At 49.3% G+C, this 21,030-nt stretch overlaps 1 protein-coding gene across 1 annotated transcript; it reads left to right on the forward strand.

Annotated features, from left to right (window-relative positions):
• Positions 1 to 14,917: 14,917 nt before the first annotated feature.
• Positions 14,918 to 19,198, forward strand: LOC147119158 (uncharacterized). Its single transcript, XM_085984868.1, has 2 exons — positions 14,918 to 16,509; positions 17,969 to 19,198. The coding sequence occupies exon 2, from the start codon at positions 18,356 to 18,358 to the stop codon at positions 18,944 to 18,946; it is 591 nt and encodes a 196-aa protein (XP_085840994.1). The 5' UTR covers positions 14,918 to 16,509; positions 17,969 to 18,355; the 3' UTR covers positions 18,947 to 19,198.
• Positions 19,199 to 21,030: the final 1,832 nt, after the last annotated feature.

Below are 21,030 nucleotides of genomic sequence, written 5' to 3' on the forward strand. Positions count from 1 at the left end.
TCCGTGGCGAGAAATTTGAGTTGACGTTTCGGGTCGAAACGCTTCTTCAAAACTGGAAAGAAAATAAAATAGATCGAAGGCAAGACTGCGATCGAACAAAAGAAGAAAAACAGACAATAAAAGGTATTCGAAGCCAGACGAGATGGTAATAGGCCCGTGGAGACAAAAGGCAGCTGAGATTAGGTGTGAAGTGTACTGGCAGGTAAGAGACAGCTGCCAGGTGAGAGAGAGAAAGAAAAGGAAAGGAGGGGGGGGGGCGGGGAAAGGAGGACCCAAAACAAAGGGGTGGAAAAAATTATAAGTAAAAAAGTAATAGGGGCCGAGGTTATTATCTGAAATTGTTGAACTCGATATTGAGTCCGGAAGGCTGCAAAGTGCCTAATCGGAAGATGAGGTGCTGTTCCTCGAGTTTACGTTGAGCTTCCGTGGAACAATACAAGAGGCCAAGGACGGTGAGGTCCGAGTGGGAATGGAGCAGTGAATTAAAATGACAGGCGACCGGAAGCTCGGGGTCCCCCTTCCGGACTGAACAGAGGTGTTCCGCAAAGCAGTCACCCAATCTGCGTTTGGTCTCCCCAATGTAGAGGAGAAACTGGCCTGGGGCTCTTTTTACCAAGCTGCCGCCAATGACCGTCTCACAGACAGGCAGCAAATTCAACTGAACAGTATTGTATTGGCAAACAGGTGACTGAATGCTCGTGTATTTCAACTGCTATATTCCAGGATATGTGAAATATATCTGAGTTTATATGAAGGTTTATACAGGGATCTTAATCTTCTTGCAAGTGAAATTATTTTCCCAATGCAATCGAGAGTAATCTTCAGGTAACTAGTGTATCTCTCATGGCATTGCTCAGGGTGAATACAATCTGGTGTGGGGGTCAATGATTACTGTGATTGAAAAATGTTAAATGGTGATTTTATTATACACTATTACAGGAGTGTTAATATTATAGGGCTCAAATTCTATGAGCATGTGCAGATTTGCACAGAAGTTGTAATCAGTGGCCTTGATTATAATTAAAAATTCATCGAACTATGTAAAAACAAACAAAAATAAATAAATAAATGAACCCCGGGGTGACGCGGGCTGCTCACACCCCGAGTGCGGCCCCAGGCCCCATTATTAAAACACTCAACATTATCCGCTTCACACAACTACCCGCCAGTTTAAGACACAAACTCCGGGACAACCAGGAAGTGCTGGGAAAGTGCAGGAGGGTACTTAAAAAAGAAATTAGGAGAGCGAAGAGGGGGCATGAAAATACACTGGCGAGCAAAATAAAGGAAAATCCCAGGGTGTTTTGTAAGTATATTAAGGGCAAGAGGATAACCAGGGAAAGAGTAGGGCCCATTAGGGACAAAAGTGGCAATCTGTGTGTAGAGCCGGAAGATGTGGGTGAGGTTTTAAATGGATATTTTGCATCTGTTCACTATGGAGAAGGACGCTGTAGGCATAGAAATCAGGCAGGGGATTGTGATTCACTTGAACAAATTAGTATTGAGAGGGAGGAGGTACTAGCAGTTTTAGCGGGCTTAAAAGTGGATAAATCCCCAGGCCCAGATGAGATGTATCCCAGGCTGCTGTGTGAGGCAAGGGAGGAGATTGCAGGGGCTCTGACACAAATTTTCAGAACCTCTCTGGCCACAGTGGAGGTGCCAGAGGACTGGAGGACAGCTAACATAGTACCATTATTCAAGAAGGGTAGTAGGGTTAACCAGGGAATTACAGGCCAGTGAGCCTAACATCAGTGGTAGGGAAATTATTGTAAAAAATTCTGAGGGACAGAATTAGTCTCCACTTGGAGAGGCAAGGATTAATCAAGGATAGTCAGCATGGCTTTGTCGGGGGAGATCATGTCTAACCAATTTGATTGAATTTTTTGAGGGGGTGACTAGGTGTGTGGATGAGGGTAGTGCAGTTGATGTAGTCTACATGGACTTCAGTAAGGCTTTTGACAAAGTCCAGCATGGGAGACTGGTCAAGAAGGTAAGAGCCCATGGGATCCAGAGCAATTTGGCACATTGGATCCAAAATTGGCTTAGTGGCAGGAGGCAGAGGGTGATGGTCGAAGGTTGTTTTTGTGACTTGGAAGCCTGTGTCCAGTGGTGTACCGCAGGGATCGGCGCTGTGTCCTTTGCTGTTTGTAGTGTACATTAATGATTTAGATATGAATGTAGGAGGTATGATCAGTAAGTTCGCAGATGACATGAAAATTGGTGGGGTGGTAAATAGCGAGGAGGGAAGCCTCAGGCTACAGGACTATATAGACGGGTTGGTTAGATGGGCAGAACAGTGACAAATGGAATTTAACCCTGAAAAGTGTAAGGCGATGCATTTTGGGAGGACTAACAAGGCAAGGTAATACACAATGAATGGTAGGACCCTAGGAAGGACAGAGGATCAGAGGGACCTTGGTGTGCATGTACATAGATCCCTGAAGTCAGCAGGACAGGTAGATAAGGTGGTTAAAAAGGCATATGGGATACTTGCCTTCATTAGCCGAGGCATAGAATATAAGAGCAGAGAGGTTATGATGGAGCTGTACAAAACGCTAGTTAGGCCACAGCTGGAATACTGTGTGCAGTTCTGGTCACCACACTGTAGGAAGGATGTGATTACATTGGAGAGAGTGCAGAGGAGATTCACCAGGATGTTACCTGGGCTGGAGCGCTTCAGCTATGAAGAGAGACTGGACAGGCTGGGGTTGTTTTCCTCAGAGCAGAGAAGGCTGAGTGGGGACCTGATTGAGGTGTACAAAATTATGAGGGGCATAGATAGGGTAGATAGAAAGGAACTTATCCCCTTAGTAGAGGGGCCAATAACCAGGGGGCATAGTTTCAAGGTAATGGACAGCCAGTTTAGAAGGGATTTGAGGACAAACTTTTTCACCCAGAGGGTGGTTGGAATCTGGAACTCACTGCCTGAAAGGGTGGTAGAGGCAGGAACCCTCACAACATTCAAGAAGCATTTAGATGAGCACTTGAAACGCTATAGCATACAAGGCTACGGACCAAATGCTGGAAAATGCGATTAGAATAGACAGGGCTTGATGGCTGGCGCGGACATGATGGCCTCTTTCTGTGCTGTATAACTCTATGAGAAATGGGGACTGGTCAGGGAGCGTCTGTAAATGGAGGAGACATGGTGACTGGTCAGGGAGCGTCTGTAAATGGAGGAGAAATGGTGACTGGTCAGGGAGCGTCGCTAAATGGAGGAGAAATGGTGACTGGTCAGGGAGCGTCTGTAAATGGAGGAGAAATGATGACTGGTCAGGGAGCGTCTGCAAATGGAGGAGAAATGGAGACTGGTCAGGGAGTGTCTGTAAATGAAGGAGAAATGGTGACTAGTCAGGGAGCATCTGTAACTGAAGGGGAAAGGGAGATTGGTCAGGGAGCGTCTGTAAATGAAGGAGAAATGGAGACTGGTCAGGGAGCATCTGTAAATGAAGGGGAAAGGGAAATTGGTCAGGGAGTGCCTGTAAATGGAGGAGAAATTGTGACAGGTCAGGGAGTGCCCCTCACCAAAATTGTGAGATATTACAGAAGAAAAGCTTATAAGGAAGGACAGAGTATTGGAAAGAAGGTTAGAGCCAGAGTCAGCACCTTCTGGGAAGGAGAACCAGTGAGTGTAGAACTGAACCCAGCCAGAGTCAGCACCTTCAGGACAGGAGAGGGAGGGGAACCAATGAGTGTAGAACTGAACCCAGCCAGAGTCAGCACCTTCAGGGGAGGAGAGGGAGGGGAACCTGTGAGTGTAGAACTGAACCCAGCCAGAGTCAGCACCTTCAGGGGAAGAGAGGGAGGGGAACCAGTGAGTGTAGAACTGAACCCAGCCAGAGTAAGCACCTTCAGGGGAGGAGAGGGAGGGGAACCAGTGAGTGTAGAACTGAACCCAGCCAGAGACAGCACCTTCAGGGGAGGAGAGGGAGGGGAACCAGTGAGTTTAGAACTGAACCCAGCCAGAGACAGCACATTCAGGGGAGGAGAGGGAGGGGAACCAGTGAGTGTAGAACTGAACCCAGCCAGAGTCAGCAGCTTCAGGGAAGGAGAGGGAGGGGAACCAGTGAGTGTAGAACTGAACCCAGCCAGAGTCAGCACCTTCAGGGGAGGAGAGGGATGGGAACCAGTGAGTGTAGAACTGAACCCAGCCAGAGTCAGCACCTTCAGGGGAGGAGAGGGAGGGGAACCAGTGAGTGTAGAACTGAACCCAGCCAGAGTCAGCACCTTCAGGGGAGGAGAGGGAGGGGAATCAGTGAGTGTAGAATTGAACCCAGCCAGAGTGAGCACCTTCAGGGGAGGAGAGGGAGGGGAATCAGTGAGTGTAGAACTGAACCCAGCCAGAGTCAGCACCTTCAGGGGAGGGAGAAAATCGACCGAAAGGAAAAATGTTGGAGATGGTGCGATGGGTTTGAATTTCAGCACAGGGAGGAGGGAGAGTGTGTGGGACGGGGATTTACAGCTTTCGGGGAATTGTCTGTTCTGAATTTCTATCCTACTTTCCATGATGACTTTTGTAAACTCCTTTTACAGGGTATTGGAAGGGGAGGATTTGCAGACAGGAAACTCAAACCAAACATCACGTCAAGATCTGACAGAGTCACTCGATTCACCAGGACCTGAATATCATCGGCCTTTGAATGTGGAAGGAGGAATGTTTGTCTGGTCTGTCTGTGGGAAAAGATTTCAAACATCAGTGTGACTGGAAAAGCACTGAGACACACACACCTGAGTGAGAGTGTTCCAGTGCACTGACTGTGGAAAGAACTTTAACCAGTTACACAGCCTGAAAAAACATCGCACCATTCACAGCGGGAAGAAACTGTACACGTGTTGTGTGTGTGGACGAGGCTTCAACTGATCGTCCAACCTGGAGAGACACAAGGACACCCGCACCACGGAGAAACCGTGGAAATGTGGGGACTGTGGGAAGAGATTCATTTACCCATCTGAGCTGGAAACTCACTGACGCATTCACACTGGGGAGAGGCCGTTCACCTGCCCCATGTGTGGGAAGGGATTCATTGATCCATCCAACCTGCTGACACACCAGTGAATTCACACTGGGGAGAGGCTGTTCATCTGCTCCGTGTCTGGGGAAAATTTTGCTCATTCATCCAACCTGCTGACACACCAACGAATTCACACTGATAAGAAACCTTATAAATGTTCTGACTGTGAGAAGAGCTTCAAAAGCACAAAAGATCTGCTGACCCACCAACGCACTCACACTGGGGAGAGGCCGTTCCCCTGCTCCATGTGTGGGAAGGGATTCACTCAGTCATCCCACCTGCTGAGACACCAGCGAGTTCATATGTGACTGCAGGGGTTGGATTCTGCTGTTAATCACATTCAGGACTGAACCACGTTCATTCTGACAGTTGGGGTTTGTTTCAGCTGATGATAGTAACCCCTATAACTGGGCTGGAGTTTAATCTGTATCAATGTCAAATAAATTAGCTTTGTTTCCCACACACGCAGTGTGTCGGGTCCTTGATATCTCGACAATAAGACGAGCTGATTGAGGACTTGTTACAAACTGAGTGGAATCCATCTGAGAACTGAGTTCCCACAACTTGTTAAAAGATGGATCTACAAGATGTCCAAGTCTGACAGGACAGAAAATTCTATTATATCATAGGGTCCACTTCAACACTCCAGGGCAGTGAGCCCCTGTAACATTGGATTTTAACCTGTGGGAAATATTCTGATAACCTGTTATTGTCACAGGGCAAAGCAGCCTTGTTACTTTAACATCAATTTAATCAAACTCAATGGACAATCCGATCTCCAAAGGGAAACGTCTCCTTAAAGCTGACGGTGTCGGCAGTTCTGCAGCTCATTTCTCAGTGTGAGCGTGTCAGAATGAAAAGCTTTAACAACAGCCGATGTTTCACAAAGGGAGACCTCACCAGACCAAAGGCCATTGGTGGAGTTTAATGGGCTGTTTGTGTCACTGGGCTACAGGAGGCCATTTTTAACCGAAGGAAAACTGGTCACAGCAAACGGAGAGTTTAACAGACTGTCCCTGGTCCACTCGAACCCCCACCTTCTCTCTCTCTCACTATTTATGGGCACTGCTGCAGTAATTGCTCCTCTGACCTTTCCTCTCTTGTCCCTCCTACACCCCTAATACACGGCCCAACACAATCTCCCTCCCCCTACATCCTCACTGTGCTGGAATGCACACCAGTCTCCCCATCTGCTCCTTGTTCTCTCCCTGGATCCTAAAACTACTGAACTCAGACTTCCCCTCCTGAAGTCTACAGGCTCTGAAACTGAAGCTTGGTGTCCCTCAGTCCCGACTCCTTGATTTTCCTCCCCTTCTCCCCTCCTCTTTCCCCCTTGGTTGTGTTCCACACTCTGGGCCTTGGGCCTTCCCCAGGGATTCTCAGTATGAACAGGTGGGAGGTGTTTGGAGACAGGGCGTCCCGGCTCTCCACCTTTAAAGGGACAAGGAGACGACCAGCTGGGCTGAATGGCCCTGCTTTATGACATCACTGCAGTGCCTAGCAACCAACCTCCCTGAGCCCTGCTCATTATGGGCTGGGTTTAGCTCAGTGCTGTTACAGGAAGGGAAACAGGAGCAGGATTCGCTCCGTGTGGAGCCCAGGATTAATGGGGGGAGGTACAGGATCAATTTATACCTTATTGAGTGAGAAATGTCATTGTCCCGGACACTCCCTGTCCCTCGGTATCTGTGTCGGGGAGCGGCTGATGGGTTTACTCTGTATCTAACCCGTGCTGTACCCGACTGGAGAGTGTTTGATGCTGACACTGGGGGCTCAGCTCCACGAGCACAACATTTAACCCAAAGATGATCTGATAAACCCATCAGCTTCTCCCCTGGACACAGGTCCTGAAGGACAGGGAGTGTCTCTGATATTTTAGTCGGTGTCGTTGATCAATTTTAAACACCTCACTCACATCTCCTCTCACCCTGCTTTGTTCTAATGAGAAGTGCCCCAGTTTCTCTCGTCTCTCCTCCTGGGAAAGAGAAGTTCACCTCAGTTAGAAACTCAAACAGGCGCTTCACTGCAGACAGGCCATCATGAGGAAACATTTCTTTACCCAGTGAGTTATTATGATCTGAAATGCACTGCCTGAAAGGGTGGAGGAAGCAGATTCAAGAGTAACTTTCAAAAGGGAATTGGATAAATATTTGAAGGGAAAACATTTACCGGGATATGGGGAAAGAGCAGGGGAGTGGGACTAATTGGATAGCTCTCCCAAAGAGCTGGCACAAGCATGATGGGCCAAATGGCCGCCTTTTGTGCTGTATCATTCTATGATTCTCTGATAACTAAAGCCTCTCATCCGTGGTATAACCTCAGTGAATTTATTCTGCAGCCTCTCTGTGGCCCCGACATCCTTCCTAGTGTAAGATGCCCAAATCTTATTCTAACTGCAGCCGAACCGATGGTTTTGTTTTCTACGCCCCATTTATAAAAAACCTCAGGTAACATTTTTAAACCACTTTATAAACTTGTCCTCCAACTTTTAAAGATTTGTGTATGATCTCGCTGTAGATTTTAGAGATATTAACATAACCTGGTTAAAATACATTGAGATCAAATGTCTGATATAATGTGTATTGTGGGAAAGAGAAGTTTAGTCTGAGTTAGAAACTCAAACAGGTGTTTCACTGCAGACAGGTCGCCATGGCAACACTGATAAGACATTCCATTCACTGAATCGACTGGTTAGAATCTGTAATCAGATCAGGGGAAAGAACAGAGTTTGTCCATTATTAACCACAATATAAGCTTAAAATCATAGAATGATTACAGCACAGAAGGAAGCCATTTGGCCCGTCGAGCCCGTTCCGGCTCTCTGCAAGAGCACTTCAGCTAGTCCCACTCCCCCAACCTTTCCCCGTAGCCCTGCAAATATTTTTCTTTCATATACTTATCCAATTCCCTTTTGGAAGCCGTGATTGAATCTGCCTCCAACACCCTTTCAGGCAGTGCATTCCAGATCCTAACCACTCGCTGTGTAAAAAAGATTTCCTCATATCGCCTTTGGTTCTTTTGGCAATCACCTTAAATCTGTGTCCTTTGTTTCTCGCCCTACAGACACATCTCCCTTATCCTGTAACAGACCAGGGTTCCTGGGGACAGACCCACAGACCCATCTCCCTTATCCTGTAACAGACCAGGGTTCCTGGGGACAGACCCCACAGACACATCTCCCTTATCCTGTAACAGACCAGGGTTCCTGGGGACAGACACCACAGACCCATCTCCCTTATCCTGTAACAGACCAGGGTTCCTGGGGATAGACCCCACAGACCCATCTCCCTTATCCTGTAACAGACCAGGGTTCCTGGGGACAGACCCCACAGACCCATCTCCCTTATCCTGTAACAGACCAGGGTTCCTGGGGACAGACCCCACAGACCCATCTCCCTTATCCTGTAACAGACCAGGGTTCCTGGGGACAGACCCCACAGACCCATCTCCCTTATCCTGTAACAGACCAGGGTTCCTGGGGACAGACCCACAGACCCATCTCCCTTATCCTGTAACAGACCAGGGTTCCTGGGGACAGACCCCACAGACCCATCTCCCTTATCCTGTAACAGACCAGAGTTCCTGGGGACAGACCCCACAGACCCATCTCCCTTATCCTGTAACAGACCAGGGTTCCTGGGGACAGACCCCACAGACCCATCTCCCTTATCCTGTAACAGACCAGGGTTCCTGGGGACAGACCCCACAGACACATCTCCCTTATCCTTTAACAGACCAGGGTTCCTGGGGACAGACCCCACAGACACATCTCCCTTATCCTGTAACAGACCAGGGTTCCTGGGGACAGACCCCACAGACACATCTCCCTTATCCTGTAACAGACCAGGGTTCCTGGAGACAGACCCCACAGACACATCTCCCTTATCCTGTAACAGACCAGGGTTCCTGGGGACAGACCCCACAGACCCATCTCCCTTATCCTGTAACAGACCAGGGTTCCTGGGGACAGATACCACAGACCCATCTCCCTTATCCTGTAACAGACATGGGTTCCTGGGGACAGACCCCACAGACCCATCTCCCTTATCCTGTAACAGACATGGGTTCCTGGCGACAGACTCCACAGACCCATCTCCCCTCTCAATGGCGATTCAAAGATATTGTGTAAACCTTCACCTGAATGGGTCTGATTCGCCGATCCCCACCCGATCAGACAGACTCTGTCTGAAGGAGACTCTCAGATAAAGTCCGATCTTCTTCTCCTTTCGTATGATAGTAGCAAAGTAAATCAAATGTCAATATCTAAGTCAGATATCCAGGCCAAAGCTTCGTATGTAACAGTGTGGATATCTTGTCGGCTGCCTGTGAATTTCCTCTGAGGGCAGTGCTCAATGATGGGCTCCAGGGTCTGATCAGGAGCTCCAGAGTCACATGATGGGGATGCTTTAATCTTCCATCTATGGAGAAGGTGGCAGCATCTACCATGACCGTTTCTGAGGCGGTTGATGGTTGTCCACTGTTTGCGAGGAAGGTTTGATCCGATGACTATTAAACGCTCCCCAGGCTGCAGGTTCTGTGGCTGATGCCAGCCCTTGCCCTCTCCATTCGTTCTCAGGAGACTTTGTCCCGAGTTGAGAGTCTCTCTGGAGATGGTGCTGGAGTCGATGGGGTTTGAAACATTCACTCAGTGGGTCTCCTCACTGTGCTCTCACCCTCCACCTTTAATGATCACCAATGGGATTGGGTCGGTCCCTTTTGAACCGTTCAGGGTTCTGGGCAGGGGGTCCATTGCTCCCCTGGTGTTTCCATTGACTGTCGAACCCTTAGCTGCGAGTCTGTGCACTTCCCCAGATATCTAAGGGATTCGAGTGGTGGGAGAGAATACAAGGAGTCTCTTTATACAGAGGGTGTCCTTCTTTCACCCGATTGGGCTTCAAGGGGTGGAGGAGGTGACCCCGGGGCGGGGGGCTGATGCTGATCTGGACTTGTGTGGAGGGAGTGAGATATCGGGGCTGAAACTCCACTCCTGGTCCATCGCTGCCTACATTTCGCCCGGTGAATACGGCGGACTCCCCGGATTTACACTCTCCCCTCATTTAAACATAGATGGTGCAGTGTGGGAGGTGAGGGAGGAGTCTGCTCATTCCCGGGGGCAGATCAGACAAAGTGCTTTGAGTGGTGGGTCCAGCAGTGAAACTGAAACCAAACCAAAGGGAACAAATAAAGATCCAATCCAAGGGAACAAACAACGGGACAATGGGAAGAAACCACAACCGGCCCAAAAGTGGGATAATCTCCCCAAAAGGTCGGTGCAGACAGTTAGAAACTCCTCCTGGTGACTGTGTGCCTGCAGGACTCGGCTTCACTCCAGTGTTTAAAGGCACAGAGCGCTGGCTCACACCCAGGGGGCAATGTGTGGGAATTCCAGGGGCCGCGAGGACATGCCCGGAAATACCCCGGAGCAGTGAAAGCCCACTGGGCCCCAGGACAAGCTCATCGGAAAACCCAGGGCAAGGGCAAATTCAAAACGCAGTTTGCAGGCGTGATTCTCTATTCACACATCGAAGGTGAGAGAGATGCTGTGGGTCACACACTAAGCCCAGTAGCTGACAGATTAACAGACTGGGTTTTGTGTTTAGTGATCCCGGGTGTGTTACCAATACCTTCTCTGGATACCTAGGCTAGGAGAGGCTCTCTGGAATGTATGGGGAACTGGGACTTGTCCATGAAAGTAACCGAAGGTATGAGAACAGAAATAATCTAGAGTTAGAAAGCAGAAAAAGCCCAAAAATGGAGCAGTCGGTAAAAGGACATTAATTAGTCTCCTCTTATCTTGGAGAAATCAAATACTCAACACACTGTGTATTTGAAACATAGTTGATTTATTTGACAGATATTCAGAATATTAAACTCCAACCCAGTTATTGGGGTTATTAAGATCAGCAGATACAAATCCCAACTGTCAGAATGAACATGGTTCAGTCCTGGATGTGATTAACAGCTGCAATAACAGCAGAATCCAACCCCTGCAGTCGCTTGTGAACTCGCTGGTGTGACAGCAGGCTGGATGACCGAGTGAATCCCTTCCCACACTCAGAGCAGGTGAACGGCTTCTCCCCAGTGTGAACTTGCTGGTGTCTCAGGAGATCAGCTGTGCTTTCAAAGCTCTTCTCACACTCAGAACATTTAAATGGTCTCTTATCAGTGTGAACTAGTTGATGTGCAGCGAGGTGGGATGACTGAGTGAATCTGTTCCCACACACGGAGCAGGTGAACGGCCTCTCCCCAGTGTGAGTGCATTGGTGTTGCATCAGATGCTTTCTGCTTTTAAAGCTCTCCTCACAGTCAGAACATTTAAATGGTCTCTTATTAGAGTGAACAAGTTGGTGTGCAGAGAGGCTGGAGGAGTTAGTGAATCCCTTCCCACACACGGAGCAGGTGAACAGTCTCCCCAGTGTGAACGCCCTGGTGTTTAATCAGTTCCTCAGAGCTTTTAAAGCAGTTCGCACAGTCAGAACATTTAAACAGACTCTCGTCAGTGTGAACTCGCTGGTGTTTCAGCAGGTTAGGCGATTGATTGAATTCATTCCCACACACGGAGCTATTAAACTGTGGCAACAGTGTGAACACCTTGGTGTCTGAGCATGTTGCATAACAGACTGAATCCCTTCCCAAACATGGAGCAGGTGAACGGCCTCTCCCCAGTGTGAACACGCCGGGGTGTCAGAAGGTGGGATGATTTAGTGAATCCCTTCCCACACTCAGAGCAGGTGAACGGCCTCATGTACAGTCCAAGGGTTAGAATCCCCATGTACAGTCCGAGGGTTAGAATCCCCATGTACAGTCCCAGGGTTAGAATCACCGTGTACAGTCTCAGGGCTGGAATCCCCATGTACAGTCCCAGGGCTGGAATCCTCATGTACAGTCCCAGGGCTGGAATCCCCATGTACAGTCCCAGGGCTGGAATCCCCATTTACAGTCCCAGGGCTGGAATCCCCACGTACAGTCCCAGGGTTGGAATCCCCATGTACAGTCCCAGGGTTACAATCTCAATGTACAGTCCCAGGGCTGGAATCCCCACGTACAGTCCCAGGGCTGGAATCCCCATGTACAGTCCCAGGGTTGGAATCCCCATGTACAGTCCCAGGGTTACAATCTCAATGTACAGTCCCAGGGTTAGAATCCCCATGTACAGTCCCAGGGTTAGAATCCCCATGTACAGTCCCAGGGTTAGAATCCCCATGCACAGTCCCAGGGTCGGAATCTCCATGAACAGTCTCAGGGTCAGAATTCCCATGTACAGTCCCTGGGTTAGAATTCCCATGTACAGTCCCAGGGTGAGAATCCCCATGTGCAGTCCCAGGGTTAGAATCCCCATGTGCAGTCCCAGGGTTAGAATCCCCAAGTGCAGTCCCATGGTCGGAATCTCCATGAACAGTCTCAGGGTTAGAATCCCCATGTACTGTCCCAGGGTTAGAATCCCCGTGTACAGCCCCAGGGTTAGAATCCCCATGTACTGTCCCAGGGTCGGAATCTCCATGTACATTCCCAGGGTTAGAATCCCCATGTACAGTCCCAGGGTTAGAATCCCCGTGTACAGTCCCAGGGTTAGAATCCCCATGTATTGTCCCAGGGTTAGAATCCCCATGTACAGTCCCAGGGTTAGAATCCCCATGTACAGTCCCAGGGTTAGAATCCCCATGTACAGCCCCAGGGTTAGAATCCCCATGTACAGTCCCAGGGTTAGAATCCCCATGTACAGTCCCAGGGTTAGAATCCCCATGTACAGTCCCAGGGTTAGAATCCCCATGTACAGTCCCAGGGTTAGAATCCCCATGTACAGTCCCAGGGGTAGAATCCCCATTTACAGTCCCAGGGTTAGAATCCCCGTGTACAGTCCCAGGGTTAGAATCCCCATGTACAGTCCCATGGTTAGAATCCCCATGTACAGTCCCAGGGTTAGAATCCCCATGTACAGTCCCAGGGTTAGAATCCCCATGTACAGTCCCAGGGTTAGAATCCCCATGTACAGTCCCAGGGTTAGAATCCCCATGTACAGTCCCAGGGTTAGAATCCCCATGTACAGTCCCAGGGTTAGAATCCCCATGTACAGTCCCAGGGGTAGAATCCCCATGTACAGTCCCAGGGTTAGAATCCCCGTGTACAGTCCCAGGGTTAGATTCCACATGTACAGTCCCAGGGTTGTAATCCCCATGTACAGTCCCAGGGTTAGAATCCCCATATACAGTCCCAGGGTTAGACGCCCCATGTGCAGTCCCAGGGTCGGAATCTCCATCAACAGTCTCAGGGTTAGAATCCCCATGTACTGTCCCAGGGTTAGAATCCCCGTGTACAGTCCCAGGGTTAGAATCCCCATGTACTGTCCCAGGGTCGGAATCTCCATGTACATTCCCAGGGTTAGAATCCCCATGTACAGTCCCAGGGTTAGAATCCCCGTGTACAGTGTCAGGGTTGGAACCCCCATGTACTGTCCCAGGGTTAGAATCCCCATGTACAGTCCCAGGGTTAGAATCCCCATGTACAGTCCCAGGGTTGGAATCCCCATGTACAGTCCCAGGGTTAGAAACCGCATGTACAGTCCCAGGGTTAGAATCCCCATGTACAGTCCCAGGGTTAGAATCCCCATGCAAGGTCCTACGGTTAGAATGCCCATGTACAGTCCCAGGGTTGGAATCCCCATATACAGTCCCAGGGTCGGAATCTCCATGAACAGTCTCAATGTCAGAATCCCCATGTACAGTCGCAGGGTTAGAATCCCCATGTACTGTCCCAGGGTCGGAATCTCCATGTACATTCCCTGGGTTAGAATCCCCATGTACAGTCCCAGGGCTAGAATCCCCGTGTACAGTCCCAGGGTTAGAATCCCCATATATTGTCCCAGGGTTAGAATCCCCATGTACAGTCCCAGGGTTAGAATCCCCATGTACAGTCCCAGGGTTAGAATCCCCATGTACAGTCCCAGGGTTAGAATCCCCATGTACAGTCCCAGGGTTAGAATCCCCATGTGTAGTCCCAGGGTCGGAATCCCCATGTACAGTCCCAGGGTTAGAATCCCCATGTACAGTCCCTGGGTTAGAATCCCCATGTACAGTCCCAGGGTTAGAATCCCCATGTGCAGTCCCAGGGTTAGAATCCACATGTACAGTCCCAGGGTTGGAATCCCCATGTACAGTCCCAGGGTTATAATCCCCATATACAGTCCCAGGGTTAAACTCCCCATGTGCAGTCCCAGGGTCGGAATCTCCATGAACAGTCTCAGGGTTAGAATCCCCATATACTGTCCCAGGGTTAGAATCCCCGTGTACAGTCCCAGGGTTAGAATCCCCATGTACTGTCCCAGGGTCGGAATCTCCATGTACATTCCCAGGGTTAGAATCCCCATATACAGTCCCAGGGTTAGAATCCCCGTGTACAGTCCCAGGGTTAGAATCCCCATGTATTGTCCCAGGGTTAGAATCCCCATGTACAGTCCCAGGGTTAGAATCCCAATGTACAGTCCCAGGGTTAGAATCCCCATGTACAGTCCCAGGGTTAGAATCCCCATGTACAGTCCCAGGGTTAGAATCCCCATGTACAGTCTCAGGGTTAGAATCCCCATGTACAGTCCCAGGGTTAGAATCCCCGTGTACAGTCCCAGGGGTAGAATCCCCATGTGCAGTCCCAGGGTCGGAATCCCCATGTACAGTCCCAGGGTTAGAATCCCCATGTACAGTCCCAGGGTTAGAATCCCCATGTACCGTCCCAGGGTTAGAATCCCCATGTACAGTCCCAGGGTTAGAATCCCCATGTAGAGTCCCAGGGTTGGAATCCCCATGTACAGTCCCAGGGTTAGAATCCCCATGCACAGTCCCAGGGTTGGAATCCCCATGTACAGTCCCAGGGTTAGAATCCCCATGCACAGTCCCAGGGTTAGAATCCCCAAGTACAGTCCCAGGGTTAGAATCCACATGTATGGCCACTGGGTTAGAATCCCCATGTACAGTCCCAGGGTCAGAATCCCCATGTACAATCCCAGGGTTGGAATCCCCATGTACAGCCCCAGGGTTAGAATCCCCATGTACAGTCCCAGGGTTAGAATCCCCATGTACAGTACCAGGGTTAGAATCCCCATGTACAGTCTCAGGGTTAGAATCCCCATGTACAGTCCCAGGGTTAGAATCCCCATGTACAGACCCAGTGTTAGAATCCCCATGTACAGTCCCAGGTTTAGAATCCCCATGTACAGTCCCAGGGTTAGAATCCCCATGTACAGTCCCAGGGTTAGAATCCCCATGTACAGTCCCAGGGTCGGAATCTCCATGTACAGTCCCAGGGTCGGAATCTCCATGAACAGTCTCAGGGTTAGAATCCCCATGTACAGTCCCAGGGTTAGAATCCCCATGTACAGTCCCAGGGTTAGAATCCCCATGTACAGTCCCAGGGTCGGAATCTCCATGTACAGTCCCAGGGTCGGAATCTCCATGAACAGTCTCAGGGTCAGAATCCCCATGTACAGTCCCAGGGTTAGAATCCCCATGTACAGTCCCAGGGTTAGAATCCCCATGTACAGTCCCAGGGTTAGAATCCCCATGTACAGTCCCAGGGTTAGAATCCCCATGTACATTCCCAGGGTTGGAACCCGGCACCCGGAAGTGGAATTTCAGCCTCAGTGTTACAAGTTTCATCGGTTACAGGCTGGAGAGAGGAGTAATTCAAACTGACCCAGAACTGTTTGATTGGTTTAGTCTGTATATCACTGACGGGTCCTGTTAAATTTGAGTGGTCAGGTATTCAAATTCCCGTAAACTCTAATCCCGGATATAAAAGAGGGAAGAGCTGTGTTTAAATTAAAGAGTGTCCTTGGAGATTCTCTGAGTGAAGGGCCTGGTCAGCTTAAAACAGCTGAAAAATCGGTTGAAAATGTCCCATTAGCAGTTTTTGACCAATATCGACTCCCACATGGATGCGGAATTCTAGAATAAGGCAGGAACCGGTCAGGATTTGAAAGGTCTTTACAAAGGATTCGACGGACACTTACATTTGGGATGTTTATTTTGCCCACTCGAGGAGTTAGGTAGCAGACTTCCTCCTGTGAATGTAGAGCTGGATTAGTGGGCTAGGACATGTTTACTTGTTCATCTTTTGTTCACTACATTTGGTGAGTGAATTTAAATTGAAAACCAGGTTTGCAGGCGTGATGCTCTATTCACACATTAAAAGTGAGAGAGATGCTGTGGGACACACGCTAAGTCCAGTAGCTGAAAATGATTAACAGCCTGGGTTTTGTGTTTAGTGATCACCGTCTACAGTCCCAGGGTTAGAATCCCCATGTGTGAAAGAACGTTGTGCACAAACTAGAATTGTCTGTTCTGAATTTCTATCCTGTACTTACAGGGATGACTTTTGTAAACCCCTTTTATAGGGTACTAGCTGGATTGCCCGGCGGTGCCGAGGGAACTCAAGAACCCTGTGCGATGTTTATGAAACTGTTTATGAAACTGTTGGGATTGAAGAACTCTTCCTAAGCACCCAGGAGGTGGTTCTTTAACTTCATTTTTTGTTAATGGAGAACAAATAATTTTTAGATATGTAAATGAATTTGTCTGTCTGTGTGGGAATGAGAGCGAGAGAGGGGGGGAAGAGAAGAGGGAAAGAGAGAGGGGGAAGGAGAGAGAGAGAGAGGGGGAAGGAGAGAGAGAGAGAGGGAAGGAGAGAGAGAGGGGGGAAGGAGAGAGAGAGAGAGGGGGAAGGAGAGAGAGAGAGAGGGAAGGAGAGAGAGAGAGGGAAGGAGAGAGAGAGAGGGGGAAGGAGAGAGAGAGAGGGAAGGAGAGAGTGAGGGAAGGAGATAGAGAAGAGAGGAAGACACCCCGGGGAAGGGATTGGACTCAGAGCCCGGCAGGTGAAGAAGGGCGCCCGCCATTTGGTGAGGTCGGCGGGAAGTTTGAATCGCGGTGGCTGAAGGAAGGAAGAAGGCAAGATTGTGGATTCAAAATGTTAAAAAAAGGATCTAGAGAGAGGAGATGTAGGTGAAGCCGGAGGGTCTGATTGCATTTTGCTGTGTGTGGGTTGTGTGAGGAGATGGAGACTCTCTGCAGCCCTGCTGAACACCATCTGAGGTGAGTCTCTCTCTCTGCGCTTTGCTAAAGCTCTGAGCTCGGGGATTGATGTTGAGGCAGTGGGCCGCAGATCCCCGGCCTTCTCCTCCTCTTTCACACTGAGTGTGAGCTGAGCCCAGCCCCCCCCCCCCGGGTGTGTGGGGGGTGATTGGCCGGGGGCGGGGAGGAAGGAGGGAATGGCGCCGAGTCTCTCTCACACACTCCGAGCCCCCCGGGGCTGTAATAGAGCCGCCTTCTCTCTCCCCCGGGCTCTCGGGCCGTGCGGTTGATACCATGGCGAAGGGGTAGGACTGAGAGCCCGGCCTTGGTGACCCGGAGCCCCCGTGCGCCGCCGGTCACCTGCTCGCTGGGCGGGGAGGAAGGAGGGAATGGCGCCGAGTCTCTCGGTCGGGCTGACCCCTGATGGCCGCGAGGGTGTACTCCCGCTTCGGGAGAGAGAGAGATGGGGGGAAGGAGAGAGGGGGGGAAGGAGAGAGAGAGAGAGAGAAATTCCTGAATCAATACTAATGAATCAACAATTTCCTCACCTCCATTACCAGTTTTTTAGCTTCAGGCCCGGCTGGTCTTTAATGGCTGCCACTCACCTCAGCTCAGGTCCCGCTCCCACACTAATGGCAGTTTGAAGGATTAGGCCCCGCCCACAAATGCCATGAAATGCCCCCCCCATGACGCAGCGCGCTTCCCCCGTAGGATTGGTCAACCATCACGTCACTCAATGCTAAGGAGCAGTAGGATTGGTCAACCGCTAATGAGCGGATTTTGTCCATTTTGTGAACGTTTTTTGTATACTGTCCGAACAATTTTTGTCTGACCAAAAAGTAAATACACATATGACACTCCCCTAATCATAAGCTTTCTTTTGATATAACATATGTGTAGGTACGCTCTATAACTTTTGAGTTAAGTCCGGACAGACAGACAGACAGACGGATTGATCCTTTTCAATCATCACATCAAGATCTGACAGAGTCACTCCATTCATCAGGACCTGAATATCATCGGCCTCTGAATGTGGAAGGAGGAATGTTTGTCTGTTCTGTCTGTGGGAAAAGATTTCAAACATCAGTGTGACCGGAAAAGCACCGAGACACACATGCCCGAGTGAGTGTGTTCCAGAGCACTGACTGTGGAAAGAGCTTTAACCAGTTACACAGCCTGAATAAACATCGCACCATTCACAGTGGGGAGAAACCGTACACGTGTTCTGTGTGTGGACAAGGCTTCAACTGATCGTCCAACCTGGAGAAACACAAGGACACCAGCACCATGGAGAAACCATGGAAATGCGGGGACTGTGGGATGGGATTCATTTCCCCGTCCCAGCTGGAAACTCATCGACGCAATCACACTGGGGAGAGGCCGTTCACCTGCTCTGAGTGTGTGATGGGATTCGCTCAGTCATCCAACCTGCTGAGACACCGGCGAGTTCACACTAGGGAGAGGCCGTTCACCTGCTCAGTGTGCGGGAAGGGATTCACTAATTCAGCCCACCTTCTGAGACACCAGCGTGTTCACAATGACGAGAGACCTTTTAAATGCTCTGACTGTGCGAACTGCTTTAAAAGCTCTGAGGAACTGATTCAACACGAGCGAGTTCACACTGACGAGAGACCATTCAGTTGCTCTCACTGTGGGAAAAGATTCAGGCAGTCATCCCATCTCATTGTACACCAAAGCACTCACACTGGGGAGAGGCCATTCACCTGCTCCATGTGTGGGAAGGGATTCACTTGTTCATCCACCCTGCTGAGACACCAGCGAGTTCACACCGGGGAGAGGCCGTTCACCTGCTCCGTGTGTGGGAAGGGATTCACTAAATCATCCAACCTGCTGAGACACCAGCGAGTTCACATGTGACTGCAGGAGTTAGATTCTGATGTTATTGCTGCTGTTAATCACATTCAGGACTGAAATCATTCTGACAGTTGAGGTATATTTCTGTTGATGTTAATATCCACTATTACTAGGCTGGAGTTTAATATTCTGGATATATAGCTGATTGACTTGTTGGGGCTGCAGTGTCCCTTTAAGAATCGCTGTCTGTGATCTTTCCCCTTAATTTAGGACTTTCATAAGAAATTATTTGACAATAAAATTATGAATTTTACTTTAACCCTAAATTGACCATTGGTACAAAATCTACAATTTATTGTCTGAAAAGTTCCACTGATTAACATCTCCAATTAGAAAGTGCTGATTAATCCATGCTGACAATTCTTACTGACTTACACATTACACACAGTGGCACCTCCATTATCCACCAGAAAGAAGGGCAATGGGAATTGGTGGAGAATCCCCAAATGTTGCACCTCCTGTCTGGTATAGCAATCCCCTAAGCACGGGAATGGAGACAAGTCCAAACCAAGTAAAGGGCTGAGTTTATTCTTTCTGGGCCTGTGGGTTTGGTTTATATCAGACAGGAGGAGATTGGTGTCAGTGACTGGGATTGGTTTATATCAGACAGGAGGAGATTGGTGTCAGTGACTGTGGGGTTGGTTTATATCAGACAGGAGGAGATTGGTGTCAGTGACTGTGGGGTTGGTTTATATCGGACAGGAGGATATTGGTGTCAGTGACTGGGATTGGTTTATATCAGACAGGAGGAGATTGGTGTCAGTGACTGTGGGGTTGGTTTATATCAGACAGGAGGATATTGGTGTCAGTGTCTGTGGGGTTGGTTTATATCAGACATGAGGAGATTGGTGTCAGTGACTTTGGGGTTGGTTTATATCAGACAGGAGGAGATTGGTGTCAATGACTATCTCACCTGTACTGTACCTGCCCTGGGAGTGTTTGATGGGACAGTGTAGAGGGAGCTTTACTCCGTATCTAACCCGTACTGTACCGGCCCTGGGAGTGTTTGATGGGACAGTGTAGAGGGAGCTTTACTGTGTATCTAACCTGTGCTGTACCTGCCCTGGGAGTGTTTGATGGGACAGTGTAGAGGGAGCTTTACTCTGTATCTAACCCATGCTGTACCTGCCCTGGGAGTGTTTGATGGGACAGTGTAGAGGGAGCTTTACTCTGTATCTAACCCATGCTGTACCTGCCCTGGGAGTGTTTGATGGGACAGTGTAGAGGGAGCTTTATTCTCTATCTAACCCGTACTGTACCTGCCCTGGGAGTGTTTGATGGGACAGTGTAGAGGGAGCTTTATTCTCCATCTAACCCTTGCTGTCCCAGCCCTGGGAGTGTTAAATGGGACTTGGAAGAATGAGAGGTGATCTGTTTGAAACATACAAGATTCTGAGGGGGATTGACAGGGTAGATGCTGAGAGGTTGTTTCTCCTGGCTGGAGAGCCCAGAACTAGGGAGCATAGTCTCAGGATAAGGGGTCAGCCATATAAGACTGAGATGAGGAGGAATTTCTTCACTCAGAGGGTTGTGAATCTTTGGAATTCTCTGCCCCAAAGGGCTGTGGATGCTCAGTCGTTGAGTATATTCAAGGCTGAGATAGATTTTTGGACTCTAGTGGAATCAAGGGTTATGTGGATCAGGTGGGAAAGTGGAGTTGAGGTCGAAGATCAGCCATGATCTCATTGAATTGTGGAGCAGGCTCGAGGGGCCGTATGGCCCAATCCTGCTCCTAATTCTTATGTTCTGAAGCTGACCACTGTGTGTTTTTATTCATTCACATGATGTGGGCATCGCCAGCAAGGCCAGTATTTATTGCCCATCTCTAATTGCCCTCGAAGGTGGTGGTGAGCCGCCTTCTGAATACAACTGAGTGACTCGCTGGGCCATTTCAGAGGGCAGTTAAGAGTGAACCACATTGCTGTGGGTCTGGAGTCACCAATAGGCCAGACCAGGTAAGGACGGCAGATTTCCTGCTCTAAAGGACATTAGTGAACTAGATGGGTTTTTACACAATCTGATAGTTTCATGGTCACCATCACTGATACAAACTTTTCATTCCAGATTTATTTAGTGTTGTACTTCAT

Source organism: Somniosus microcephalus, chromosome 4 (genome assembly GCF_052327205.1).
Source record: "Somniosus microcephalus isolate GS21.2 chromosome 4, FLI_Smic_1.0, whole genome shotgun sequence".
Lineage (NCBI taxonomy): Eukaryota > Metazoa > Chordata > Chondrichthyes > Squaliformes > Somniosidae > Somniosus > Somniosus microcephalus.

Bases quoted from the DNA above. Each gene is read 5' to 3' on its own strand.
- LOC147119158 (XM_085984868.1), top strand. From the start codon at position 18,356: ATGGAGAAACCATGGAAATGCGGGGACTGTGGGATGGGATTCATTTCC.